Source organism: Dicentrarchus labrax, unplaced genomic scaffold, assembly GCF_905237075.1.
Source record: "Dicentrarchus labrax unplaced genomic scaffold, dlabrax2021, whole genome shotgun sequence".
Lineage (NCBI taxonomy): Eukaryota > Metazoa > Chordata > Actinopteri > Moronidae > Dicentrarchus > Dicentrarchus labrax.
In genome coordinates this window covers 4,917,038-4,943,290 of record NW_026136714.1, presented here as the reverse complement: position 1 = coordinate 4,943,290, position 26,253 = coordinate 4,917,038, and the positions used below count along the sequence as shown (strand labels likewise).

General features: G+C 42.6%; 3 protein-coding genes across 5 annotated transcripts; 2 read left to right on the top strand and 1 right to left on the bottom strand.

Annotated features, from left to right (window-relative positions):
- The first annotated feature begins 227 nt into the window (after nucleotides 1–227).
- On the top strand, nucleotides 228–11,112 carry dnajb5 (DnaJ heat shock protein family (Hsp40) member B5). Of its 2 annotated transcripts, none has more exons than XM_051423274.1 (4): nucleotides 228–811; nucleotides 2,200–2,476; nucleotides 3,324–3,979; nucleotides 8,978–11,112. In XM_051423274.1, exons 2-4 carry the CDS (start codon nucleotides 2,266–2,268, stop codon nucleotides 9,209–9,211), a joined length of 1,101 nt encoding a protein of 366 aa, XP_051279234.1. In that variant the 5' UTR covers nucleotides 228–811; nucleotides 2,200–2,265; the 3' UTR covers nucleotides 9,212–11,112. The 2 variants fall into 2 exon arrangements, with proteins under 2 accessions (XP_051279234.1, XP_051279233.1); XM_051423273.1 differs by lacking the exon at nucleotides 228–811 and adding an exon at nucleotides 976–1,356.
- A 1,365-nt stretch (nucleotides 11,113–12,477) lies between these two features.
- Nucleotides 12,478–16,566, top strand: akr1a1a (aldo-keto reductase family 1, member A1a (aldehyde reductase)). Of its 2 annotated transcripts, none has more exons than XM_051421814.1 (9): nucleotides 12,478–12,576; nucleotides 13,179–13,279; nucleotides 13,383–13,502; nucleotides 14,665–14,816; nucleotides 14,930–15,125; nucleotides 15,231–15,280; nucleotides 15,362–15,511; nucleotides 15,594–15,753; nucleotides 16,044–16,566. In XM_051421814.1, exons 2-9 carry the CDS (start codon nucleotides 13,199–13,201, stop codon nucleotides 16,107–16,109), a joined length of 975 nt encoding a protein of 324 aa, XP_051277774.1. In that variant the 5' UTR covers nucleotides 12,478–12,576; nucleotides 13,179–13,198; the 3' UTR covers nucleotides 16,110–16,566. The 2 variants fall into 2 exon arrangements, with proteins under 2 accessions (XP_051277774.1, XP_051277775.1); XM_051421815.1 differs by having other exon boundaries at nucleotides 12,519–12,576; nucleotides 13,182–13,279.
- A 500-nt stretch (nucleotides 16,567–17,066) lies between these two features.
- Nucleotides 17,067–26,230, bottom strand: vcp (valosin containing protein). The gene is made up of 17 exons (XM_051421810.1): nucleotides 26,063–26,230; nucleotides 24,241–24,352; nucleotides 23,940–24,112; nucleotides 23,710–23,852; nucleotides 23,453–23,583; nucleotides 23,230–23,361; nucleotides 22,911–23,013; nucleotides 22,335–22,468; nucleotides 22,098–22,233; nucleotides 20,163–20,275; nucleotides 19,519–19,683; nucleotides 19,312–19,434; nucleotides 18,994–19,206; nucleotides 18,510–18,818; nucleotides 18,217–18,372; nucleotides 17,953–18,107; nucleotides 17,067–17,624 (listed from the first exon to the last, which is right to left on the bottom strand). The coding sequence occupies exons 1-17, from the start codon at nucleotides 26,077–26,079 to the stop codon at nucleotides 17,519–17,521; spliced, it is 2,421 nt and encodes an 806-aa protein (XP_051277770.1). The 5' UTR covers nucleotides 26,080–26,230; the 3' UTR covers nucleotides 17,067–17,518.
- Nucleotides 26,231–26,253: the final 23 nt, after the last annotated feature.

Sequence of the window (26,253 nt, the reverse complement as noted above, 5' to 3'; positions counted from 1 at the left end):
GCCTTTGGAAGAAGGATGTGATTTGTGTTTAATAAACACACTGCGCTGAGGCTGTGAGGGACTGTAGGTTTAATAGGGAGCTGAGGGGTAACTTGGGATTTCAGTTGGGGTGAAGTCAAGACATTAGGGCAGGGTTAAGGGCAGGGTGGGTTATTTTGAGGGGGCTGTGTAAATTTAGAGTTAAGGAAAGGGTTAAAGTTGAGGTTAATTTTAGGGTTTTGGTGTTGGGAAAGTAGGATGTGACTCTGAATACAAATTTCATTCTTTACAAAGATAGAAGATCAGCAATGCGTGTGTGTAGGGAGTCATCACATGACTCAGCAGTGTTTATACCGACTCAATCCAGGCACGACTTCACGATCACGCACATAAACACACACAAACACACACACACACACACACACACACACAGACACACACACACACAGAGAGAGAGAGACAGTTTGGTGATTGTTCTCCTGTCAGCTATCAGGACTCCCCCTCTTTTCTCTCTCTCCATCTCCAAATATGACTCTGTTTCCCTGCACAGTAAACTGAGGAGAGGGAAATGCCTGCTCACACTGGGGGATCTTGCAAGAGTGGAGAAGTGAAGCATTGTCAGTTTCTCATTCAGATCCTTCAGTCAAACTTCAGCCTCAATGTTGCCTAACTCAGTGAGAGTGTCTGCGAGCACAGAGCCTTGAACAAAGAGCCCTGCTGGCTGCTGGTTGAGAGGGGCTGGGTTTGCTCTCCAGACTGCAAACGGATTCTTAGACACCGACAGGAGCAGGATTTCCACAAGGCAGCAGCAGCAGCAGCAGCAGCGGGCTCGGTAAGGAAACAAATCGTGTTTTTACGCATTTTTTATGCGTCAGCCGCATAAATTGGTGCTTATTTTACACTGCAGAGCTCGGGCATGATCATGGTTGGGCTTTACCCACCACCATTAGGAAATAGAGTTATTCTTCACCTCACAGCCTCTGTTATAAAATAAGTTATTTGAGTATTTTTAAATCATTTTTATTTATGACAGCCACTGGACTGAAGCGCGTGAACTTTTTGCGCTTTAGTTGGCGCTGATTTCAGCCCTTATTGCGCACACTGAATAGCAGCTGTAGTGATGGGATGGATATGGGTTTATGGCCGGCTGTATGGGCAGTTGTCCGAGGTTTTCCAGTGAAACGTCAGATGCACCTCAGTGTTTGGTCACCGGTTATTTCAGAGCCTGTGATCCTCCCGGCGTCCTGACGTCAATTTATAAGGACCCAGCGGTGCCGGGGCGGCAGGCACATAACAAGGGCTGTGAAGGAAAGAAAGAGACAGAAGCCCCCCGGACCATGTTGATGTGCTATTCCTCATAATCTGCTGATTATTCTGGTAGGATTTTCTTTATTTCATTTTAATTATCCTCCCTTTAAATTCGTCTGCTCGTGCAATGCTTTTGAACCTGGCTTTCTGTCTCTAATATCTCCTTTTCATTGTATGGGGGCTGATATGGAGAATGTCCCGGGTTTAGCAGTCGGTATAACCCAATTGTCGGTGTAAATTATAATCCTATATAATCAAATATAGCTATAATTTGGTTTAAATGTGCGTGTGTGCTCTATTCCATAATAGCGAACCGGCATCTCTTTGTGTATAGCAGCATATGCATCATCATGTTGCAGATGTAAGGGGGCTTTTTCGTCGACTTTTGGGCTCTCTTGGTCCAACAGAGGATCACTGTGTCCTGCTCAGAGGCTCCGCAGTGTCTCAGTGAGAGTGGTTTCTGCTGTCTGACAGGTTGTGCGTTTCTGCCCAGCTGGTTTAACCCCGCAGACCATCAGCAAGACCAGCCTGTGGGCAAATTAACTCATAAAGCACAAAATCACATTTCTTAAATAAGTGCATTTGGAGTCAGTTATTCCAGGTAGCCTATTTACGTGCCAGCCTAAGCTGATAAGGAGAAGCCTGATCATATGAAGGGGATTCCTTTGCACTCTCCCTGACTCTACATCAGCACAGCAACCACATCCCCATAGCAACAGTTAGTAAAAACCAGTACTCTGTGTTCCCATTTCCAACTACCACTAAATAGACTTCACAGTAAAGCCCTGAATGAAAGAGGGGACTTGAGTGCACTCTGCACCTCTGCCAGGACATATATAGTCTGCTGCTCTGGTCAGCATCCGCTCGGGAGGAGTATTCTGAGTCTCTAACAGTACCCTTGTATCTCACCAGTGACTGACCACGGCCAGAGCTTAAGAGGGGGGTCCAAATCCGGAGAGTGTATGCGTGTGTGCTGCTATGGGGAAGGACTACTACAAGACCCTGGGCATCCCCAAGGGCTCCAACGAGGAGGAGATCAAGAAGGCCTACCGGCGCATGGCGCTGCGCTTCCACCCTGACAAGAACAAGGATGCCAACGCTGAGGAGAAGTTCAAAGAGATCGCAGAGGCCTATGAGGTACTCAGCGACCCCAAGAAGAGGGTCGTCTATGATCAGCTAGGAGAGGAAGGTGAGGAAGGGGTCGGGGGTTCACATCTGGGTTTGTGTCTGTGTAGGATCTTTGAGTGAAAGTGGTCAGAGAGTGCAGGCTTCGGCACTCTGTCAGCGAGGCCTTGTTAAACCGGCGTTATGATGTATTAAGTTGTTATTGAAATAGCTCAGGAACAGACTCGCATCACAGCAGTGGACTTTGGTGGGCTTCAGCCACTGAAGTAATAATACTGTGTCTTTTCCATGTTTTCATGTGTATGTGCAGGATTGTGTGTGTGTGTGTGTGTGTGTGTGTGTGTGTGTGTGTGTGTGTGTGTGTGTGTGTGTGTGTGTGTGTGTGTGGATTGTCTATTGTTATCTTTTGTGTCAACAACACTTACCAGCTCTAATACCTTGTAGTCTACCTCAGCTGCTGTAGTGTGTGTATAACTGTATAATTGTGTGTGTGTGCGTGTGTGTGTGTTAGCTGACAGACAGATGGCTTAAGATCATTACGTGGTTGAGTTATGAATAGCAGCGACTGCTGTACTTTGCAGTTGTGGGTGTTTTGTGTGTGCGTCTCTGTTGAAAAGGTGCGTGTGTTAGTGTGTGTATTTGTGTGAGTGTGTTGGATGGAGTGACCTGGTATTTTATGAGTTCCTCCACCACCAGCTCTGTTGGAACATCAGTGATGCTGTGGGATTCTTCCCGCCCACGTGGGCTCCACTCTCCTCTCTGCTGTTACCCACACGTGGTCTTTTCTGAACAGGGTCCTGTTTCTGGTATCTGAGTTCATATTAATGTGTGTTTTTCAGCTGGTGGGTGTTTTGAGTGTGCATGTGCTTAAAAGGTCTTACGTTCCTCTCTCTCTCTCTTTTCTCTCTCAGGTTTAAAGACAGGAGGTAGCAGCTCTTCAGGTGCTCCCGGCAGTTCAACGTACCACTACACCTTTCATGGAGACCCTCATGCCACATTTGCCTCCTTCTTTGGCGGCTCCAACCCCTTTGACATGTTTTTCGGCTCCAACCGCAGCCACAGCCGCTCCAACGGGTTCTCTTTCCACAACGACCACGACACCGAGCAGGACATGGACGTGGATGAGGATGACCCCTTCTCTCATTTCGGGAGACAGTTCGGCTTTCCAGGGGGGATGAACAACGGCTTCCCAGGGGAGGGCCGCAGGAGGAGGGGGGTGCCATCAGAACGCCTGGGGACCGGACGAAAGCACCAGGACCCTCCGGTGGTCCACGAGCTGAAAGTCTCGCTGGAGGAAATTTTCCACGGCTGCACAAAGCGCATGAAGATCACCCGCCGCAAGCTGAACCCGGATGGGCGGAGCATGAGGACAGAAGACAAGATCCTCAACATTATCATCAAGAAGGGCTGGAAGGAAGGAACCAAGATCACCTTCCCAAAGGAGGGGGACGAGACCCCTGAAAACATTCCTGCCGACATAGCCTTTGTGCTTAAAGACAAAGGGCATGCCCACTTCAAGAGAGACGGTTCCAATATCATTTATAACTGCAAGATCAGTCTAAAAGAGGTACGTCTGTCATTTTCATCAAACCTCTCTCTTATCTGTCTTGCTCTCTCTCTCTCTCTCTCTCTCTCTCTCTCTCTCTCTCTCTCTCTCTCTCTCTCTCTCTCTTCTTTCTTTCTTTCTTTCTTTCAGTCCTCTATCTTTGTCCCAGTTCTGCATGTAGATGAGTAGGTAATGCTGCTGAGGTTGGGAGTTTGATTCCCAGTCGAGCAAACCAGGCAGAAACTTAATGCGTTCATGGAGCTGCAAAGTTTCGGATAAATATCCAAACACATTTTTATCATTCTTGACACTCAAGCTGGGCACACAGTGGATGAGGTTGGAGAGGTGTGACTGTAATTTAAGGGTAGGATTAAGCCCAGCGTGGGTGGTCATATAGAACATATTGAGGAGTGAGTGTGTATATATATGTGTGTGTGTTGCTGGAGGGCACAATCAGTGAACAGAAGAGTTCCTGTCACTGCAGTGTGAGAGAAGCTGCAGGAATGTATTGTCCTTGTGTGACTGGCACAGAGTCATCATCCTCACTTGTTCTGCACTTCTGTATGAATATATATATATATATAACGCTCATGCAAGCAGGCACAAATAAAGCTACACACAGGCATAGACATGCATGCAAGCGTGCATCTTCAAGTGCATTTGCAAACACATTTGGATAAAGATGGATTGTAGTGTGGCAGTGGTGACAATCCAAGCTGCTATTACTGTGACTGGCAGGACATTTAATTAGCCGCTCCTACGAGGGCAACGAGTCCAGCACAGCTCTGCTCTGTCTGTGAATTACACAAGCTTTAATGTTTCTAATAGCGCTGCCACTCATTGGCCTGTACTCCCATCAGTTGGCTTAATGGCAGGTGTTCTCAAAGAACTTGAGATGTCAGGGGAGTTGTTTGTCCTCCAATCAAGCCAATTTTGAACAGTTTTCCTCTAAAAGCAGCACCAACTCTCATAAATCTCTTCAGGAGCAATTCACCAGGAAACAAGGGTGCCTGCACACAGCACAACTCTGAAGACGGCCTAGTTAATGAGAGCACATTAGGGTTTGTTAAGTTGCATTAAGCAGGAGATGGTACTCGATCAAACCTGCACAATGATTAAGTTTGCACTGCAGAACTCCCACAGCTAAGTCCTCTGCTCTTACAGCAGCCAGATAAGAGACTTAAGTCTGATGCAGCTAAAGACGGGATGGGGGAGAGAAGGGGAGATGTGGATGGGGGTTGATGGGGTATCCGGGGAATATTAAGGAAGTGGGTCAGATGATTCAGTATCCAAAGCAAACAAGAGCTCATATTCCACTGCTCTAGTCTGCTCTGCTTCCCTGAAGATATGATGCTGCAGTGAAAACACAGCACCGGCTACATGCTGCACACCAGACATGCCACATATAATCTGGCAAATGTTATGCAATGCACCAGGAGATGGTATAACCTAACCAACAAGATGATTGTTTCCATTAGCAAAAGAACAAGTAAAAAAACAGAAGAGGAAGGCCATGACTCAATGATATTTGGAAATACAAGCAGATAGTTATTTTTGTTTCTGATTCCCCTGCTATTTTTTCAATTTTGTTTACTGCCTGAAGCATGCCCCAGTGGTCAGCTGCATATATAGGGCCACCAAGCTAAGAAAATCCTGGGAGACACTGCTAGAGGCAACTTCCAGCCCTGCAATGTCTTCACTGTGACAGCAGTCAGAAGTAGTTGGAAAGCTTAGCTCGAATTTGACACGTTAATTTCCCTGAAACCGGCCTGTATACCTGGATCTACTGGCTGGTTCATCCTAGCATTAATGATGCCTCTGCAGTGTGTGGCAGTGCATTTCCAGCGCCTGTCACCACTGTACTCAGCTCGGTGGCAGAACCCACGTCCAAACACACATAGGTGCTAACTGTAGCTGTTGGGCTCTAAAGGCAGCTCTTTACAGCTCCGCCTCTGATATCATTTAGAAAGACTAATATACCATTTATCCATGACGGTAGAACATGCTGAATCACTGCGAGTAAGGCAGCATGTTGCATTTTCTTAGCAGTTTAATCCTGTCAGTTTAATTAAATACAGAAATTGCAACCAGTATTCAGTACAAGCGTTTATTAAGGGTATGGACTGGATTGACAGCCCACAGCCTTATTAGGGACTCTTTGGGTTGTGAGGACACTTTTAAACTGGTCCGTCAGCAAAAAACTGTAGGGTTAACCACGTAACATTTATGGTTAATGTTAGAATATAGCCTGAAGGAGTGAGTACAGAACATTCTCACAAATATAGCAAAATCAAAGTGTGTGTGTGTGTGTGTGTGTGTGTGTTTGTGTCTCTAGAGCTATGTTGTCTGAGCTGAGGCTTATGCAATCAGTGGGCCCTCAGATCAGCAAGCAGTGTGTGTCGAGCGTCATGGCAACCTGTCTCTGTGTGTAAGACTTGTGTTAGTGAATGGAAGTGTTCATAACAAGAGGATGAGCACTAGTCTCCGTCACAGTCACAAGTTAAATCACCTCCCAATGTATGTTGTGGGTAAAAGGAGGCTGATGTCATGGCTGGAAAACTCTGAAGCAGCTGCTCCGCTTGACTGAACGTCAACTGTCCACAGGTCTGTCCCTGTTTGTTAAAAAAAAACACACACCAGACAAGACAAGAAAATCCTCCAGCAGACTTAATTCTGCATTGGCCACTTAATGACATGAACCAGGCGTTAAGCGCATGCCAGTGCGGGCAAATTACATCATGAGGTGTGTTGAGATGATTGGTGTTAAGAGTTGGTATGTTTTGGAAAAAACTGTGGGAAACTTGAGCAAACTAATGCTCTCCCCTTCCATCAAGAAGGTTGCCTTGAGTAGAGTATAGCTTAATGGATGTATCTAAGACACTGCTAAGCCTGGGTTCTCAGCCTGAATTCTTTCCTAAGAGTATTCAGATTTGAGTTGGTCTCTTTTGAAGTCTTTTTAAAATGTGGCACTAAAATGGAAATGTCAGTCAGTCGGTTGGTTGGTCTGTCGACTGGTCCACTCCTTTGGTCCAGACCATCTCAACCAGTAATCGATGGATTGCCATAACATATCCACGTTGGATGAGAAGATATCTTCGGTGATTCTTTGACTTTTAATTTTTTGCCATCAGCAGATGAAATCTTTCACTTACCCAGTGAAATACCTCAAAAAAAAAAAAAAAAAAACTAGACATTTAAGGTTCCCAGATGATATAATGACTTTTGTGAGCCCCTAACTTTTCCTCTAGTGCCACATCTAATGTTTTGTTTTAGTGAAATGTCTCAATACCTATTGGATGGATTGGTTAGAAATTGTTCCCCAGCCACCGGGGATGCATAAGCCAGTGCATTCCTAATTTACGGTTCCAAGCCTGGATAAATGGGGAGGGTTGCATCAGGAAGGCCAACTGGCGTTGAAAGACAAGATGCCAAATTAAATATGCAGATCGGATGCTTCAGATCTCCATGCCAGCTTTTACCAGACCGTCAGGTTTGCCAGGGAGATGTGAACAGATGATCCGCTGGGGCGACCCAAAGCAGCCAAAAGGAGAATTTGGTCCAGCAGCACGATCATGTCAAAAGTTTGAATTGGTTTATGACATCCTTGTTAGCTGTACAGTTTGTTTGCTGCTAATTAGCGAATGTTAGCATGTTAACATGTTGAAATAAAAGGATAACAATGTATTTACACCTGCTATTAAACATTGGCATGGTGACATTAGCATTTAGTACTACCATACCAGTACTTACAATTATTGAAAAGCTACAGTAGCTACAGTATATCGCTGTTATTTTTTGACAACTTTGGAGTCATTTTTGCCTTTCTGTAAAGAGTACAGCAAAGAACTAACAGGACATGAGGGAAAAAAGGGGGATAACAACCAGGGATCTCACAACCACATGGTCAATTTCCCAAACCATACAACCAAGACACCCCACGTCCTTTAAAAAACCTACATCCAATGTGCCTTTCTTCTTTTATCCTTGGGTAATTGAAGTTATCTTTACATTTTTCTTACTTCTTTGACTTATAGGTCATTAACAATGGCTCTCCTTCTCCATACCTTTTATGCAATTTATTCACTGACTTTATTATGTGTAGTAAATCATTTTGTAACAGTTGCTTAGAAATGCATTGTATAAGAGTTTTTTTTATTCATCAGTATGTTCATTCACAGAGTTGTGGATTTAAATAGTTCTTTTTATTCAGCACAAATCTGCCGAATGATGCTCACTGGAAAGCCTGTGAAGTCGTGATAACCACAGGTCTCCATGTTTAGTTTAGCACTCTACGCTCTGACTGGATTCATCAGACATTGTGATAAGGAGGTGAGGCTTAGTGTGTGTGTGTGTGTGTGGGGGGGGGGTTTGTGAGTGTGTTCTCTCTCCTCGTCCTGCCAGCCCATCTGACAAGCCCTCCAACTATTTACGAGCTCAGCCGATTCCTGCCTCACTTCATTAGCCCCGGCTATGAGACTGTTGCTAAAATTAGTCCCCTGTGCAATGTGTAGCCCCTCCAACACTGACACACACACACCCCTTCCACCTACACCCACACCCACACAAAAAAAAACACACACACACACACACACACACACACACACACACACACAGACACAGACACAGACACAAAGACCAGAAAACCTTTCCACTGCCAAGTCATGTTTTCCTAATGTCCCTGATCCAAATGTTGTTCTGTAGACCCCACAGTGCTGTTAGTCGATACTAAAACGATCTGCCAGGAAGGCCTACTTTCTCTTCCACACACACACACACACACACACACACACACACACACACACACACACACACACACACACACACACACACACACACACACAGGATGAACACACACAGAAAACATGTGGAAGTTTGACTTGTTAGGATGACGTACTGAAGGAAGATAAACTTTTTAGTTCATGGAAAACATTATGTCATCGAGATATTCATGGCTTTGGCATTTAATTCCTGCTAAAGATATTAACCCTTTCAATCTCCTCTCCTTCTTTTCTCCTCCAGGCGTTGTGTGGCTGCACAGTTAGCATTCCCACACTGGAAAACCGCATCATCTCGCTCCCATGCCATGACATCATCAAGCCAGGGACGGTGAAGCGACTCAGAGGGGAAGGCCTGCCTTTCCCCAAGAATCCATCACAGCGCGGTGACCTCATCGTGGAGTTTTCTGTCCGTTTTCCCGACAGGATCCCCCCGCAGTCCAGAGAGATTATCAGACAACACCTCCCCCAATCATAGGAAGACTCACCTTTAACCCACCACCACACACTCCAGACTAAATGGCCCAAACCCAGAAAACCATCCGTTAATACTCCTTTATAGCTCATATTTTGACCCTCATTGTAGTTTCCCTTACCACTTCCAGTCCCCCGTGTCCTGCGTTAATGCACGCAGCATTAAACAGACGCTGTTGTTTGTAGGGACTTCGCAGTGGGAGGATGAGGGAAGAATTCCAAGATGAATGGCAGTATCAGGATGAAATTATTTGTGTTTGTTTTGTCTTTTGGCCCAAGCACGCACACAAGCACCCGAGCAGTGGAGCGGTGCTGAGGATGGGCTCAGCACAATCGTGTCTTTTACCGGATTGTCTTTTCTTAACTCTGTTTTTTACGGATTTATCAGTGGTTTTATATGCCGTCCAACTCTCTGATCCTCGTCTTTTTGTGATAGGATGAAGCGCGACATATTTTTTAAAAGAAACATTTTTTCCAGGATTTTCTTTTCCAAAGGAAGTTTCAAATAGGATTATTTATTTCTACCTTGAGTGTACCAGCAGCTTCAGTGTGTTCAGTGCAAACCCCGGTTTTAACATAACCACCTGCTTTTCTCTTGCTTTCAGTCTGATAAAGCATTGTGCTTGAAGTCTGTAGGCCGTTTACTGTTTATTAAGATCTGTCTCCCCCAAAATCAGTTGTATTGTATCTTGATGCGTGCAATGCCACAGAGCACTTAAAGTCCCGCATTACTCCAAATAATAATAGCGTATCTCAGCTGTATTGGAAAATCTGGGAATGACAATCACATACTGTAACAGCAGTGTAAGCTTGGATAATACACTCTGCACATAATATGGGTGCTTTCCCTTCTGAGCTGTGTGGCTCCTCTGAACTTAATAGCCTGGCTCACTATCTGAGGGACATTTAGGTGCCTTAGCCCGGTGTCATACCACATATGTGAACACACACACACACCCACACAGGTCACACTGTAATATATACAACCAGCCATGCTAAGTGCACAACAGACGATGCCCTATGCTGTGTTAGACATTACCATTGGGAGCTGGTGATCATGGAAAAACAGTATGTAAGCAATGTAAAGTCAGTCACCATGTTGTACTGTATGTAAACAAGGACATTTTTAGGGAGGGATTTGATACAAAACGGATGAGTTCTTGCCAATGTATCCCTGTAAAGTGCCGTACAAGTACAGGCTGGATTTCCCAGAGGAACGTAAGCATAAAGTTAATCTGAAGTTCATAGTAAATAGATTTCTCTGGGAAACCCAGCTTTTTTTGTGTATATTCTGCTTTCTCTTGTGCCATTTGAAGGCAATGTCTCGGTGCTACTGTGAGCAGTGCCAAAAAGTAGACTCCCTTGGTGTCTACTTTTTGGTTTCATGGAGTCCTCAGTTTGTGATTTGATAACTGCTTCAGTCATCTGTAACATCTGTACATTGAATCTGTTTTTTCAGTAGAAAACCCCTGTTTAGGAAACAGGTTTTGTAAAATTGCAGCAGCTGTTCTCTGTGTCAGCTGCAGGGGGCTCTGAAAGCTCCCTGAAAGCTCTTCCTACTGTAGTTTACAGCAATGATAAGATGTATGTATGAGTATGGTTAATGCAGATAGCCCTGGTAGGTCATATATATCATGTGTATGGGGAAATGTTTGAATGCAACATGTTGATAAATGCACTTTTATGTCATAGAAGATACAAAACTATGAGATGATAGGGGAGACTTGAATGACTTGTCTGAGTGCGTGGGCGCCCTGCCTCTCAGAGCCTCCCGGGACGCTGGACTGTGGCTACAACCAGAATGCACATGTGCTGCTGCTGAAAGACTGTCACTGCTAATGTGCATTCGACAATATTTATGATCTTTTCAAAGTGGCAACAAATAAACCAAATGTGTGAACTTAACTTTTTGTGTCAACTGAGTTTGTCTTTCAAGAATTATCAGCAAATATAACTTTGATGTGGTGTACACCTCAGATTTTCACCGTAATGAGTATGTTTACATGCACATTAGTATCCTGGTTGTGATCCTGTTTTTTTGCTGACGTTCACATTTAAGATGAGAAACTTTGTTATTCATGTCTCTATATACATCATTATATCTATGTCCAGGTCTCTGATGATCTGAAGTCTGAAGTTATTTCAGCATGTTAATCATCAAATCATTCACTATCCTATTTATTTGTTTTGCCATGTAACTTGAGTTGACACCACACCAGCAGACGCGACAGAGAATGATCAGAAATGAGGTGTTTGTATAACCAGAATACTATTAGACCCCTATCTGAATTGGGAAATAGTGCACATGTAAATGCACTCATTCTTGGTGGTGGAAAGTAACTTAGTACTGACACAAGTACTGTCTAGTACAATTTTTCTAGTACAAACTTTCACTTTGCTTGAGTATTTCCTTTGTATGCTACATTACTTCTATATATTGTACTGCATTGTACAGACAGGCTATTTATAGTGGATTGTACATAAGAAACATGTGATACGCTTAGAAAATACTGCTGGAAAATAACTTACCATTACAAAAAAAATACAGTTAGCAGTTCCACCAAGCAGAGATTTTCCCTCTAGACTTATAACATGTTTAATCTTAATAACTGTTTGAGGCCCCCGAAAGGTCCAATTAGCCAATATTTAATTCGAGAAAAGTCAAAAAAATGAGTACAGACTTCAGGAGCGGAACTTTTTTTCTTCTTTCCTGCCCTATTAATCATCCCCCGACCCCTCAGATTTATCTTGTGTCCCTTGGAAGGGGACCCCTAGGTTGGGAACCAGTGGACCAAACAACCAAACTGTATGAAAAGTAGTTAAAACTAGCTCCATCTCACCCAGCTACAGCACTAAAATGCTGCTTATACATGGATGCATCAGTATTAAAATGTCATTCACAGGGTCAATTTTGTTGCAGATAGAGTGCTTTTTACTTTTAGTTAAGTAGGATTTAACTTGTGATGGAGTATTTATACATTGTTTTATTGGCTCTATTGCTTAAGTAAAGCATCTGAATACTACTCCACCACCGCGATCACCCCCTTGTGATCATGCATGCAGGGATTTGAATAACCAGATTTCTCATGTTCTAAACATTATCCTAAATGTGATCAGTAAGACTCAAAACTGAGGTACTAATGTGCATTAAAGGAGGTAAGAAATCATTCTTTATAATCTTGTGTAATTAAACATTGGTAATATATGTTTAGCTGTGTGCTATTTCAGAGAGTACAGTGGAGTTTGGACATTTTCCATCAGTTTGAGTTACAGATAAACAACTGAAGGCAGACTTTGACCTCAGCCTGTTAAAATCCAGATGGACTAACCCTTAGCTGATCACTGACCCATCTACCAGAGCAACCCAAGGTAAGAAAAACAAAGAGACTTTAATTTACTTTAATTTCTGTACCATTTCCCGTCTGTGTTAGAGCATTAATCACTTACACACTGTCCTGCTGCCGGGTCAGGAGGCAGTCAGGGGCAGGTGATCTGTGTTAAGAGACTGATCATGTGAAACAACTGAATGTGAGTGTGTATCACATGGTAAGGATATAGCAGACAATTAGTGAACCATGGGAAGGCTCAGAGATGTGCTGCAGTAGCACCACACTGTGACTAATCCCATATACCTGTATCAGCTATTTCTAGCAATAAGGCTGGGTTCGCAGAGGGTTTATACTTCCAGCTCAGAGGGGAAAGAATAAATAAGAAAAAGCAGGTCATCGACTGATGCTTTGTGTTGCTTTGTAGGCAGAATTTCTGTCTACATGTATCATGGCAAATGTGAAAAGCTTTGGAGTTTATATGTACACACACAACCCCTGCTGCAGCACAGGAGTTAATGAATTCAGATGTGAGTGTGAATCAGTAACAAAGTATTAGGACTTAGTCATGGTGACTGGGTCCAGTTCCATAGCAGTCTTATATGTGACACCTCACACACTTCTCTGTCACCATCTTTCTTTCAGCAGGTCCTCAGAGTTGAAACATGAGCACCTTTGTGACTCTCTCATCAGGGCAGAGGATGCCTGTGGTCGGACTCGGCACATGGAAGAGCGCTCCAGGACAGGTAGAACTATAAACCCTTTGTTTGTTGAGACCAACCACGTTTCTGGAAATGTGTTAAACGATAAAAAACAAGAAGTGTTTGGACTGTGTTTGTGTGTTCTCAGGTGAAGCAGGCGGTGCTGGCAGCTTTAGACTGTGGGTACAGACACATTGACTGTGCTGCTGCATACAGCAATGAGCAGGAGGTGGGAGAGGCTCTGGCTGTCCGGGTCGGTCCTGGGAAGGTGAGAAACGGTGGTTTCAACCTAAATTAGACAGTGATTTTAACAGTTTATTCTTGAACTTGGAACCTGCAGCTGACAAAATAACCTCAACTCAACCCACTTGCTTACTTGCTCTGGTGATTTCAACTGTATCACCAGTGTTGGGCAGTAACTCATTACTAATAATAATCTTACTTTCCCCAGTTAATAGTAGCGTAACTAATTACTAATACATTTCAGTAATAATATTACCAAAAAAATAATTAGTTACAACATTACTTTTGTTGGCACCCCCCTACTAATTTAAAATCCAACAATCCAATCACATCCTTGGATTAATCATGAAGGAAATTAGCTTGGAAGATGGAAACCCTTATTTTCAGTGGCTGGAAATATTTGCATTACTTTGATTTTAACAAATAAAACACGATTTTAAGTCAGAATTTTAGGGAGAAGTGACACAGTTACCAATTTTGTGGGGAGTAGCAGAAAAGTAACTTCTTCTTAGTTACTAGTAGTGTAAGTAATTACTGTTGGCAGGTAATAAGTAAAGTAATAATATTACAGAAAAGATTAATGAGTAATAAATTACATTTTTATGGTTAAAAGCTCCAGAACAAGTATGTAGACTTTGAGTTAAGTTTATTGTCAACTTAATTTACATTGTTTAATGTTAAAAAAAATTAACTATTTTTTAAAATAATGAATTAAACAGTTGCTTATGACTTGTCAGTAGCAAGTCTACTGACATGAGCCCTGATTCAGAGCTTACAACAGTGAAACAGAGTCAACAGGGACGCTCCTGTGGGTTCAGGTGTTAAGCCGCTGACCGGAACTGCAACGTCTACAGTTTAAGTCCAGCTGGAGAACTTTTGTTAAATCTCTGTCCTTCATTTCCTGTCATTTCTACACTGAAGAAATCAAATAAGTGCATTAAAAATGCTCAAACAGAGTCAACATCAATACAGATATTCTGTTTCTGAGAGTGGGGTTTAGGATTAACAAAGGGTTCAAGGTTGGAATTGGAGTTTAGTATACAGTCTAGGTCAAAGTTGCCCGAGTCTAGAAACATTTTCACGATACACCTGGACTGCTCTGTCTCTGATTCAAGCATTTTAACCATCAGGCTTTCCCCTGAATTGAGAAGTGAATGGTTATATACCCAGTATCGTTTCCCCTCCAGGCTCTTCGTCGTGAGGAGGTGTTTGTAACATCCAAACTGTGGAACACCAAACATGACCCAGAGGATGTTGAGGAAGCATGCAGGACCAGTCTGGCTCACCTGGGTCTCTCCTATCTGGACCTGTACCTCATGCACTGGCCCATGGCATTTCAGTGAGCAGCTGCACACAATAAACTGATTTTGGCGCCCCGTGTTTGTCACTGTGTGGATCAGTCAGCTGAGAATCCTGTGTGTGTGTGTGTGTGTGTGTGTGTGTGTGTTTCAGGCGGGGGAAGGAGCTGATGCCTCGACGGGAAGATGGAAGTATTTGTTACTCTGACACACACTACAGAGATACTTGGGCAGCCATGGAGAGCCTAGTGGACAAAGGTCTGGTCAAAGCTATAGGACTGTCCAACTTCAACGCCAGGCAGACTGACGACATCATCAGCATAGCCAGACACACACCTGTGGTGAACCAGGTACAACGTGGCTTTCTCATGGGCCATAATTAATACATTTAATAAGGTTTTATTGGGAATAGTGAATTTTAATTTTTTTAAAAACTGTCAAATTGTGTGCCACAGGTGGAATGCCATCCTTATTTGTCTCAAGCAGATCTCCTGTCTCACTGTCGGTCAGTGTAATTTAACACATTATCCAAACAATTTATTTTATTTGAGGTCAATTCCATCAATTATTGTTCCTTCTGCCTCAGGTCAGTGGCCGTTTGTGTGACAGCCTACAGTCCTCTGGGCAGCGGGGACAGACCCTGGGCCTCTCCTGATGAGCCGAGTCTGCTACAGGATCCTAGACTGGCAGCTATCGCCCAGAGATACCAGAAAACACCTGCCCAGGTCATACTCAGGTACTGTAAGACACAAACTACAGAGTAACCAAACCCTGACATCTTTGACAGCTGCTTCACTTTTCGGTGTCCTTTTCGGCAGGTGGCATGTGCAGAGGGGTGTCGTGTGTATCCCTAAAAGTGTGACACCCTCCAGGATCCAGCAGAACCTGCAGGTGTTTGACTTTTCCCTGTCAGAAGATGACATGAAGCTGATTGAATCTTTCAACCGCAACGAGCGCTTCATCGTACCGGCCGTCAAGGTGAGTCACTGATCTTATGACACCTCAGGGCGTCTTTCCCAAGCAAAGTGCATATAATACCAATGACCTGGGTCTATGTACATACAGCAGCCATCTCAGTCCAAAATTAACTTATAGACTCACTGATGACACCACATGGTTGAAGCATCAGCCTGTTTTAGAGCTCCATAAATCTTTGTGCGTGCTGGGCTATATAGATTGAGTCAAACGTCCTGACCAGTGTGGATTTCTATGTTGTATACAAACGCCTTATATAGTTATGTGAGTGTAACTGTTTGTTTGTTTTACAGAGGGATGGGAAGAGTGTGTGGAGAGATGCAGAACATCCCCATTTCCCCTTCCACGATCCTTACTGAGTCTACACACAAGGAATTCAACATTGTGTATTTAAAGATAATTATCACATACGCTGAAACCAAATTTCTTAACTGAAACATGATCCAAAATTTACAGATTACAAATTTTCCTTTTTGGGTTCTATAGATTTAATTTAATAATATTGTTTAATTAATATAGTGACTACAATTGTTAAGAAAATTGCTTAAAAATGGTTTCTCTTTACTGAGATTGCAGTGAAGAAAACAAAGATTGTTCCATTGCTTTCACTTTTCTTTCACTGCCAGGGTGACACTATGTGGTCAGTAACAGAACTGCCTCTCTGCCCAATGTCAGTAGCTTTGGTCACATGACGCCAGCATGTCTTACAGAGTGAGACACTCTTTCAAGGGTAAATCATCAATGAATCACTGCAGCAGCACTGCTCTGCCCTGCCCTTTTCAGAGTACAGAAAATAAAATGCACAACAAAACAGAACTCTCGTATCTCTCTCTCTCTCTCCCTCCCTCAGTGTTTGACTGTCTCAACTGTAAATCAAATTAGGCAAAAACAATTACATGACAAACAAATGTGGATCATTACTGTCTGCAACATTATAAAATGTAAATAATCCCCTATGAAATGGATTTCACCATGTTAATTATACCTAAAATACACAACATTAAGGAAGAGCCGTGTGTAGGATTTAGTTAGAATACAGGTCCCACTTTCAAGCCTGAAGGAGAAACTACAGCGGCCACGAAACTCAAGAAGAACGCAAAAGCTAAACATAGAAACGTCTCAGTCTAATGAAAACAATTGGTGATTACACACTAATTAAAACAGACCGATGAATAACATATTCCATTTCTGCAAACAGACCCTCCCAAATTGTTACACACTGGACCTTTAAGATCTTTGAAAGATTACAGATAACCCTGAATCCCACAGAACGTTCATTAACTCTATCAATAAAAGAAGTTTCAAGCAGACACTGATAACACTTCCATTTCGTGAGATTTTATTTTCAACAACATAACCTTGACAAATTTGTAATACATTATATGCTACTGTTTATTTAAAAAAAAAAAAAGGAAGTCATTAGCAATATGTTTTTTTCTTTTCTTTCTTATAGTCTAGCATAGAATCCCGTCACTAAAGCCATTCATGTTGGTTGTGATATACTGAGAATGAGGCCACTCAATAACGCCCTTCCCACCCCTCCCTCCCTCCCCAATCTGCATCAGTCACTCACCTTCCAGTTCCAACATCCCCTTACCCCCACCCACATCAAAGCCAGGGTAAACCAAGCGGCTACATGCTTTCTCCGAGGGAAGTCATACAAAAAAAAGGAACACATGAAAGAAGCACAAAGTCCTAAAAATGTGGAATCTGGTGAGAATTTGTACAGGTGTGATCCCAGTACTGACCACTGTGGGGCAGTGTACATTTATCCATAAAGGTCATCGTCGTTATCTTCATTGAACACTGGGCCACTGCCAGTTCCTCCTGAGCCATGGCTTGGGCCGCTGCCACCTGCAGCACTGGAAGGGAACCTGAAAGAGAAAGGAGAGACTCATTTACCATTTTAATAGGGGGATTCTTCTATGACTATAGAAGTATTTATGTCAGTTTTAGTACTTTGGAGGTAATAACGTGATCTTCAATAGTCAGTTATTCTATCCGACTAATATGAAGCTTTTTACAGACATCTTACTGCAAGTGGCCCAGCTCAAATTTAACTCCAATATGGCTGCCAATCCAAACAGAAGCTCATTAGCAGAGGAGGTGATTTAGTGTAACAACTCTGCAGAGAGAATGACACTCCACCCTCATGGTGTCACTCACTCCACTCATGCCAAGGCAAAATGTCAGAAAAAGTACCTGAAGCTGCCAAAACCACGGCTCTGCTGCAGTGTCTGAGCAAACATCTCATATTTGCGAATGTCGTTGTCACTGACGGAGCGACGAGCGAATCGCATTGCCTCCTCAAAGTGGTCCTTCCTGATCTCTGGCACAGGATCATCCTCCTCCACCTCCTAGAAAAAAAACACATAGAAAGGAGTGTTATTAACACAAAATATCTGAAACAGAGCAGTAGTGTGCAGATGTACATAAAGTAAACAAGGGGACAGAACAAGTCCTGACCATGGCTGATGGGTTGGTCTGCCTCTCCCTCTCTCTGCGGATCTCATTCTCGATGCTCTCTCTGATGGCCAGCTTACACGCCCGCTGGCAGATCTCTGTAAGATCTGCTCCAGAGAAGCCATTGGTCATCTTTGCCAAGAAGTCCAAGTCCACATCCTATAAACAAACAAATTACAAAATGATGGTATTTTGATTCTCTTACGACTAAATTCTGATGAAGTTTATCAGAATAACAATTTGTGTAAAGCTGCCACCTCATTTTAATATGTTTGTGCAACTATGAGTAACAGCACCTTGCTGATGGGGCTCTTGCGGAGGTTGGCTTTCAGGATGCTCATCCTGCTCTTCTCGTCGGGCAGGGGGATGTAGATGAGCTGATCCAGACGACCAGGTCTCAGGATGGCAGGGTCAATGATGTCTGGTCTGTTTGTGGCTCCAATGATGAAGACGTTCTTCTTGCTGGACATTCCATCCATCTCGGTCAGGATCTGGTTGATGACACGGTCGGCTGCTCCACCGCCATCTCCCACGTTGCCGCCACGGGCCTTGGCTATGGAGTCCAGCTCATCAAAGAACAGAACGCATGGGGCTGCTTGACGAGCCTAGAAACATCACACAGATTAATAAAATGGTCTTACAAAACAAAGTATAAATTAAATCTGTAGAATGAAATTAGTTGCAAACATTGAAGCATGTGGTTGTTCTGCAGATTAAATATTCCAGATCCATCCACTCTGCACTAAAGTTATATTACAGACACCTTAAAAACATCCTTACCTTGTCAAAGATCTCTCTGACGTTGGCCTCAGACTCTCCAAACCACATGGTGAGCAGCTCAGGTCCTTTGATGGAGATGAAATTTGCCTGGCACTCATTGGCGATGGCTTTGGCCAGCAGAGTCTTACCACAACCAGGGGGACCATAGAACAGCACACCCTTGGATGGGGTCATGCCAAACTTGAGGAACTTGTCTGGGTGCTCGACTGGGTACTGAATTTAAGGAGAGGAGAAAAGCACAGGAAGAGAAAATGTTAACTTTTCTAGATACACCCTCTTCAGTTAAGTTCAGATCTTACTTCTGGAAGCGCTTCATACCTGCACCAGCTCCTGCAGCTCCCTCTTGACATCATCCAGACCTCCGATGTCCTCCCAGCTGATGTTGGGAACCTCAACAACTGTCTCCCTCAGTGCAGATGGGTTGCTCTGGCTCAGGGCCCACTGCAGGACAGGGTTGAACATGTTAGTAAGGGCTCAGAAGGCCAACATAAGCCCATACACAAGAGACCATATTACAGTTCTTACCTTGAAGTCATCCATAGTGACAGCAAGTGAGTTCATGACTTCAGCATCAATGGTCTCATCCTCAAGGTCGATCAGGTCCATCTTCTTCCTGATGGCCTGCAGGGCAGCCTCAGAGCAGAGTGCAGCCAGATCTGCACCCACATGTCCATGGGTCTCATTGGCTACCTACATAAAAAGATACAAAGAGCACTATGATACTTTCCTGTCCATTATCCTACACATACAGCTTTATTAAATATAACCATGAACACCACTACTGCAGTGCAGTAAATCTAAATATGACAATGCATTATTATTGTGTATCCATTTACTGTTTGTTTACTAATGAATGTCTGTTATGTAGAATTGCTAATGTTGAGATAAAGCAACACACTGGATGCTGCACAGTCTGGGCAAGAGTGATATACAAGAAGTGAAGGAAGGTAAAACTGTAGCACCTAATTTGACAACTTAATAGTAAAATACAATAAATATTTACATTCTGTCTGATTACATCAAGTAAACAATTAAAAATTAAATTAAGTTTCCTGAGTAATTTACTAGGAAGTTACATGCAATAATAACCACATGACTTTACTTTCTTATCAGGGAAGCAGTAATTATCCTGCAGTCAGGTGACACCACACAACACAATGTGTACAGACCTGTTCCAAGTCAACATCATCAGCCAGTTTCATGTTCTTGGTGTGAATCTGGAGAATTTCCAACCTGCCAGTGGCATCAGGAATGCCGATGTCCACTTCCCTATCAAAACGCCCTGGAGGTGATGGGGTTCAAACACACTTATTAGTTCCAATTTACAGATACATACTAGACACACCTTAATAAACTTAAGAGCACAGCCTGCTGAGACGTATTGCTTCCTCTCTGTGTGATGGCAGAAGTAACATGTCATATGAGCAGCAAAAATAAGTCTACGGTTTAAAAAGCATTAGTATTAGATGAATAAGCAATTCCAACCCTTTGTTAAGGCTGTTAGAAACACCCCATTACCCAAGCAGAACACCTTTATGCTAACAAATGCTGCTACAATTTTTATGACTTTTACCACTGTTACCACTTTATCCAATTGCTCCTTATCACCTACTTAGTTTGTATTTATTTTATTTCAATTTATGCTGCTAAACTGCACAGTGCGTATTGTTGTATATACCTAGGTTTAACTGCAATTTTTGTTGCATTTTGTCACATTTAGTTAATTGTTTGATTTATTTTTTTAGCCTTTATTTTATGTTATGTAAGCTTATTTTTACTCTAACCCTGTATTACTTTACCACCTTTGTATTGAAACTGTTGCCCAGTAATTTCCCTCGGGATAAATAAAGCTTCTTGAATCTTTATAAAACTGGTACTGCACAGCGTTGTGAGAAACTGACCCACTAGTGACCTGCAGAGCCCACAAAATAAACAGCAGCCAGCAGTTTTAATCAGTGATATGACAACATGCTTTAGTGAGCGACACAGAGCAGCTTCAAGTTATATAAACGAAGACTGAGTCTATTGTACTGACATTTAAGGTACACCTCTTTCTACTAAGTAAAATGTATCTATATAGTGCTTTTCACAGACTTAAGTCACCAAGTGCTTTACAGTGGCAACATACAACATTTAAAAAAAAAAAAAAAAAAAGGTACAATACAAGACAGAATAAAAATACACAATGCATAAATAAAATGCAGTCATGGTGCACACAGGTAACCCGAACTCCTTTCTAAACAGGTATTTCTTTAGCTGCCTTTTGAAAGAATCTGCGAATCCACAGACAGTAAGGGCATTCCACAGCTGCTACTGCCTCAAAACTCAACCACCTCGGGTCTTAAGGCAAGTGTATGGGATACAGCGAATTTAGCACATTTTACCTAAGGGAGCTAGCCGATATGGTGCAGTAGTTCAGCTACAGGAGCCTGACTGAAATGCTCTGTAAGAGTCAGAATTTTTAAACTGGACCCTATAGGCAACAGATCTAAGTATAGGGGGTAACGTGAGCCGTCTGTTTGAGCTAGTGGGTAGTCGTGCTGCAGCGTTCTAGGTCGCCTGCAGGCGATTAAGAGTAAACATAAGTGAGGAGAAAAGTGTGTTACAGTAGTCTGTGACAGTAGTCAATGTGAGATGGGCTGCTTAACATGCATGTTAAATTACATGGATTTATCAAATATTATCCCTAAATAACACAGGTTAGAGGGGGCCACAGAGGAAAAAGGCAAAATACTCAACATGATCAAAGTGACGATCACTAAAGGTGGTTGAAAATTACATTTGAATATGCTGGAGATGAATAGATGTTCTTGCTACAATGATCTCACATTACATCTATGAATATTACACTACACATTTAGCCTGTTGGCCATGTGAGCACTGTTCAATGTTTGCCAAAGAATAAAGAAATTAAACATATTTACTAACTTATAATAGTGTTTGGTCCAATATTTAAAAAAAGGATTAATAAGTACAAGTACAATAGGAACGATACCAAAACAAGACCTGGGGTTAAAAGCGACATTTCTTGCATAGACATACATTAGACACTTCTTGTAATTAAGAGACTGCAGTAACTGAACACATGCTTACAGATAACTTACCAAATCTCCTGAGAGCTGGGTCAATGCTGTTGGGTCTGTTGGTGGCAGCCATGACGATGACATGAGCTCTTTGTTTCAGGCCGTCCATAAGAGTCAGCAGCTGAGAAACAATGCGCCTCTCCACCTCTCCATGAGTCTACAAAAAAAAAAAAAAAAAAAACACACACACTAGTTATAAAAACACATATGGTACTGTTACTCAGCTATCCATTAAGTTTTTCCTCTCTTCCCACTCACCTTCTCTCTCTTAGGAGCGATTGCGTCAAGCTCATCAATAAAGATGATGGCAGGAGCATTCTTCTCTGCTTCCTCGAAGGCCTTTCTCAGGTTACTCTCGCTCTCTCCTGCCAGCTTACTCATGATCTCAGGACCTAAAATGGAGAACCAAACATTTTGATTTCAGAAGTAAGAGCAGCATATACTACATTAAAATATATGCACATATCACAAGATAATCTCCATTCCATCTAAAACACTCCAGTAATAGATAAACACACTATAGTGGGTCTGAGAATCCAATGCATACAGTACATGCACCGCAAAATATTACTTCTTTGCCCCATGAAATACAGCATTAAAAAACATCATATCTGAACACTTATTCTAGAAGAGACACATCTACAATTCTACCACAGAAAAGTAACAGATAAGATTTCTTCTTTTATAAAACTTTTACAAATGATTCTGAAGCGATCCATGTAAAAAAATAAAATCTAAAACACAGAAATTTGATGTTGCTCCCCTTTGTATATCCAAACAACCAATGATAAGATTCTGATATATACACTCACTAAACATAAGATAGATTCTCACCATTAATCAGGAAGAAGAAGGCTCCAGTTTCATTGGCTACGGCTCTGGCAATCAAGGTCTTTCCAGTTCCAGGGGGTCCATACAGCAGGATTCCACGTGGGGGCTGAAAATGAGAAAGAACAATTTTTAAAATCAGAACTTCATGTAAAATCAAAAGCATCACACACACACAGAAAATAGACTGAACAAATCAAAGGCCAGCACAACATAAATGTTATGAGGTGTTTACTGCTTGCTTTACTTATGATTCAACACTTGAAATGTAGTGTATTATTACATTTATTATTAATAAAATAAAAGACTAAAAAGGGTGCCTTACCTTGACTCCTATGGCCTTGAACAGTGCAGGGTGTCTAAGAGGCAGCTCCACCATCTCTTTGATCTGAGCTAACTGCTTCCTCACTCCTCCGATGTCATCATAGCCCACCTCGTTCAGGGACTCTTCCTCATCCTGCATGTTCAAACGCAACATGTTCAAAATTCAAGGTGGTTTATTTTTGGTAAATGTTAACCCATGCACTGTGTGTGTACCTGCTACCTACCTCTCTCCTGATTGGCTCTCCCTCACAGTGGATGACTGTATCAGGAGCAACAATGCAGTAGGGAGAGGGATCGGTCTCCACCACCTTGAACTCCACAGCACGCATACCTCCTCTGACCAGGAAAATATCACCTTCACAAGGTAAAAGAATACAATGTTAATTGTACTCAAACATTGCTGATTGTTATACATTGAAACAGATATGAGCAGCCATGCAATTTATAATCTTTGTCCTGACACTGAGAAGTTTGTACTCACCTTTGCGGATTGGCCTGTAAGCCTCAAGAAAGTATGGCTTCAGGTAGACCTCAAACAAGTTCCCAGTAATTCCCTCTACTGTGTCATCTATTGGGAGGACGTGGATCCTCTTTCCGTACTTCACATCAGGACATGGCTGAATGCTGAACGAGAGATTAGACTTAACAACCATTTCTATTTTTTAAAAGGGTTGTGGAATGTATTTGAGGCAAGTGTGTGCATTTCCCTACCTGATGACATCGCCCAGTCGGACCCTCAGATTGTTGCGGACCACCCTGTTCATGCGAACCTTTTCATCGGAACAGGTGTCGTCGGACAGCACAATGCACACAGTCTCCCGCCTCTTCTTTCCCTTCATCAGCACTGTGTCTCCACGGAAGAGCTGCAGCTCGTCCATCTTGGTCTTAAGATGGAAACAAAATTATTTTTAAAATATCGAGATAAAAAATATCCAAACATCTGATCAATTACACATTGTAGGGTTTAAAATTTGTAGAAACATGCAATGCATAAAATCTTCTGAATGTCTACCTGAGAGAGAGAGACCACGCTGTTGTCTTCATTGATGGATTCATCAACAATCAGTCTGTTGGGTCTGTTCTTCTGTTTCAGAATTGCCGTGGCTAGATCATCATTTTTGGATCTATGATGAGAAACATAAGAGGTTGTAGGTCAATCAAAATACTTCTTATAGATGGATACTTTATTGGTCACCGGGGGGGAATTAAGGTGAAGCTTCAAGGTCTCATGTACAATAACCAAGCTGCGATTAGTAACTGTCTAATGGTTTCCTGTACATATTTGTGTATTACATTTCAACTATTCCACTGCGAATCAATGTTGGATTTTGATAACTTCATTGTGTCAGACCAAGCAGTTACGGTGCACTGTGACACTGAAACTTCTCAGTTTCTGGTTTAGTTTCCCCTCGTACGTCTACGGAGAATCGTAAAAAAAAACACCTTTCTGTTAAAAGTGGAAAGATGACTTTGTGTTCAGGGGTGAACTCATTGCCCACATTACTGGGATCATTTTAAACTCAAAATCAAACAGCGTCTGAAGAGAGATGGGGCATACATAGTGCTCATACATGAATACTTTCACTATTGATTGTTTTGCATTTCTAGCCGTAAACATATTTGACTATATCATCTTTATATTTCTTGATAAGCCTATCCAGGAATTTCAACTTCTACTATAAATGACAGGAGGTTTTCCTCAATTCGAGTAACATAACTGTCTATTGTGTGTTTATATCCCCTAACATCAATAACAAATAACACATAAACACATCGCTGCAACCACAAGTGCAAACAAGACGTTTACAACTCGCCAAAACCAAAACCACGATGACCAAACGCAACCTCCTACGGATAACACGCACAATCCCACGTACGGGCAAAAAATACGGTCAAAAACCAAACTAACCAGAAGTAAACCACCAAACGTTTCCAGAAAAAAACTCACGAACCAGTTCTGTAGTTTCCCCTTTTCATGTTGTTAGCATGCATAATCCTAGCATTTGAGCTAACTGACTGGCGAGCAAGCGAGCCCAGATGACACAGCAAAAGAAAAAAAAAAAAAAACTTTGTTAGCAAGCTAAAAGGTCCTCCAACGACAGACTAACGCCACGTTACAACTCTACCGTGACTTTAAATGCATTAAGTAACGATGTGAGCACGGCCTATATTGTAATTAAAACGAGTTAACGTGTTATTTCGCGACTGTTTCGGCTAACAGCGAATAGCCTAGCCCCCTGTTAGCTCCCTGTTAGCCCCTGTTAGCCGACAGGATGACTAACGTTAGCTGGCGTTTTCTATCCATTTTATCGAAAAATCCACTCATTGGATTCGTATTTGTTCCGATTTACACTCTTTTTTTTCTTTTTAGAGTTGGCTTCAAACCAGCTCATCCGCCGGGTGGATAGGCCAACTTGTCGGTGTGACGGGGAGATGGCTTCGGCCTTGACACCGTTGCTAAGCTAACGTTAGCGCCTCAAACACGACAGCGATGACTTCGCTTTGTCGAGTCGCTGGCTAACGCGAAACCGGCCGAAGACAACGGTTCACCGACTGTCAACAACCCGTCGGGGGTGGGGGGTGATACCCAGCTGTCAGTGGATTCTCAATGTTAAGGGTTATCCGGCCGACCGACAGAAGTGCGGAGGCTGGAGTGTCTGACCCCATTAGCTCCGCTGCTAGCGCACTCGGTAATGAATTAGCAATCGAGCTAACTTTAATAAACTAACGTATTCTGAGCTGACGTTAGCCATTTAAAGGGCATTTGCTGAGAGCCATTGTTCAGACAAAAAAAAACGCATTTTATAATAGGACTTAAAGGTTTTTCTACTTACTCCCCTCCCGAGGCCATGGTCGTCCACCTGGATTACTGTTAATAAATAAAGAAATTCTAGCTAAATGTGTTTTTTTTTAGAGGCTTAACCGGTTCTCGTTACCCAACGTCCGCTGTGATTTCACACGAAAGAGCAGCAGTTTCCGTGCTCTTCTTTACAGTTATACCGTGAGCGAGACGCGTCCGTCATTC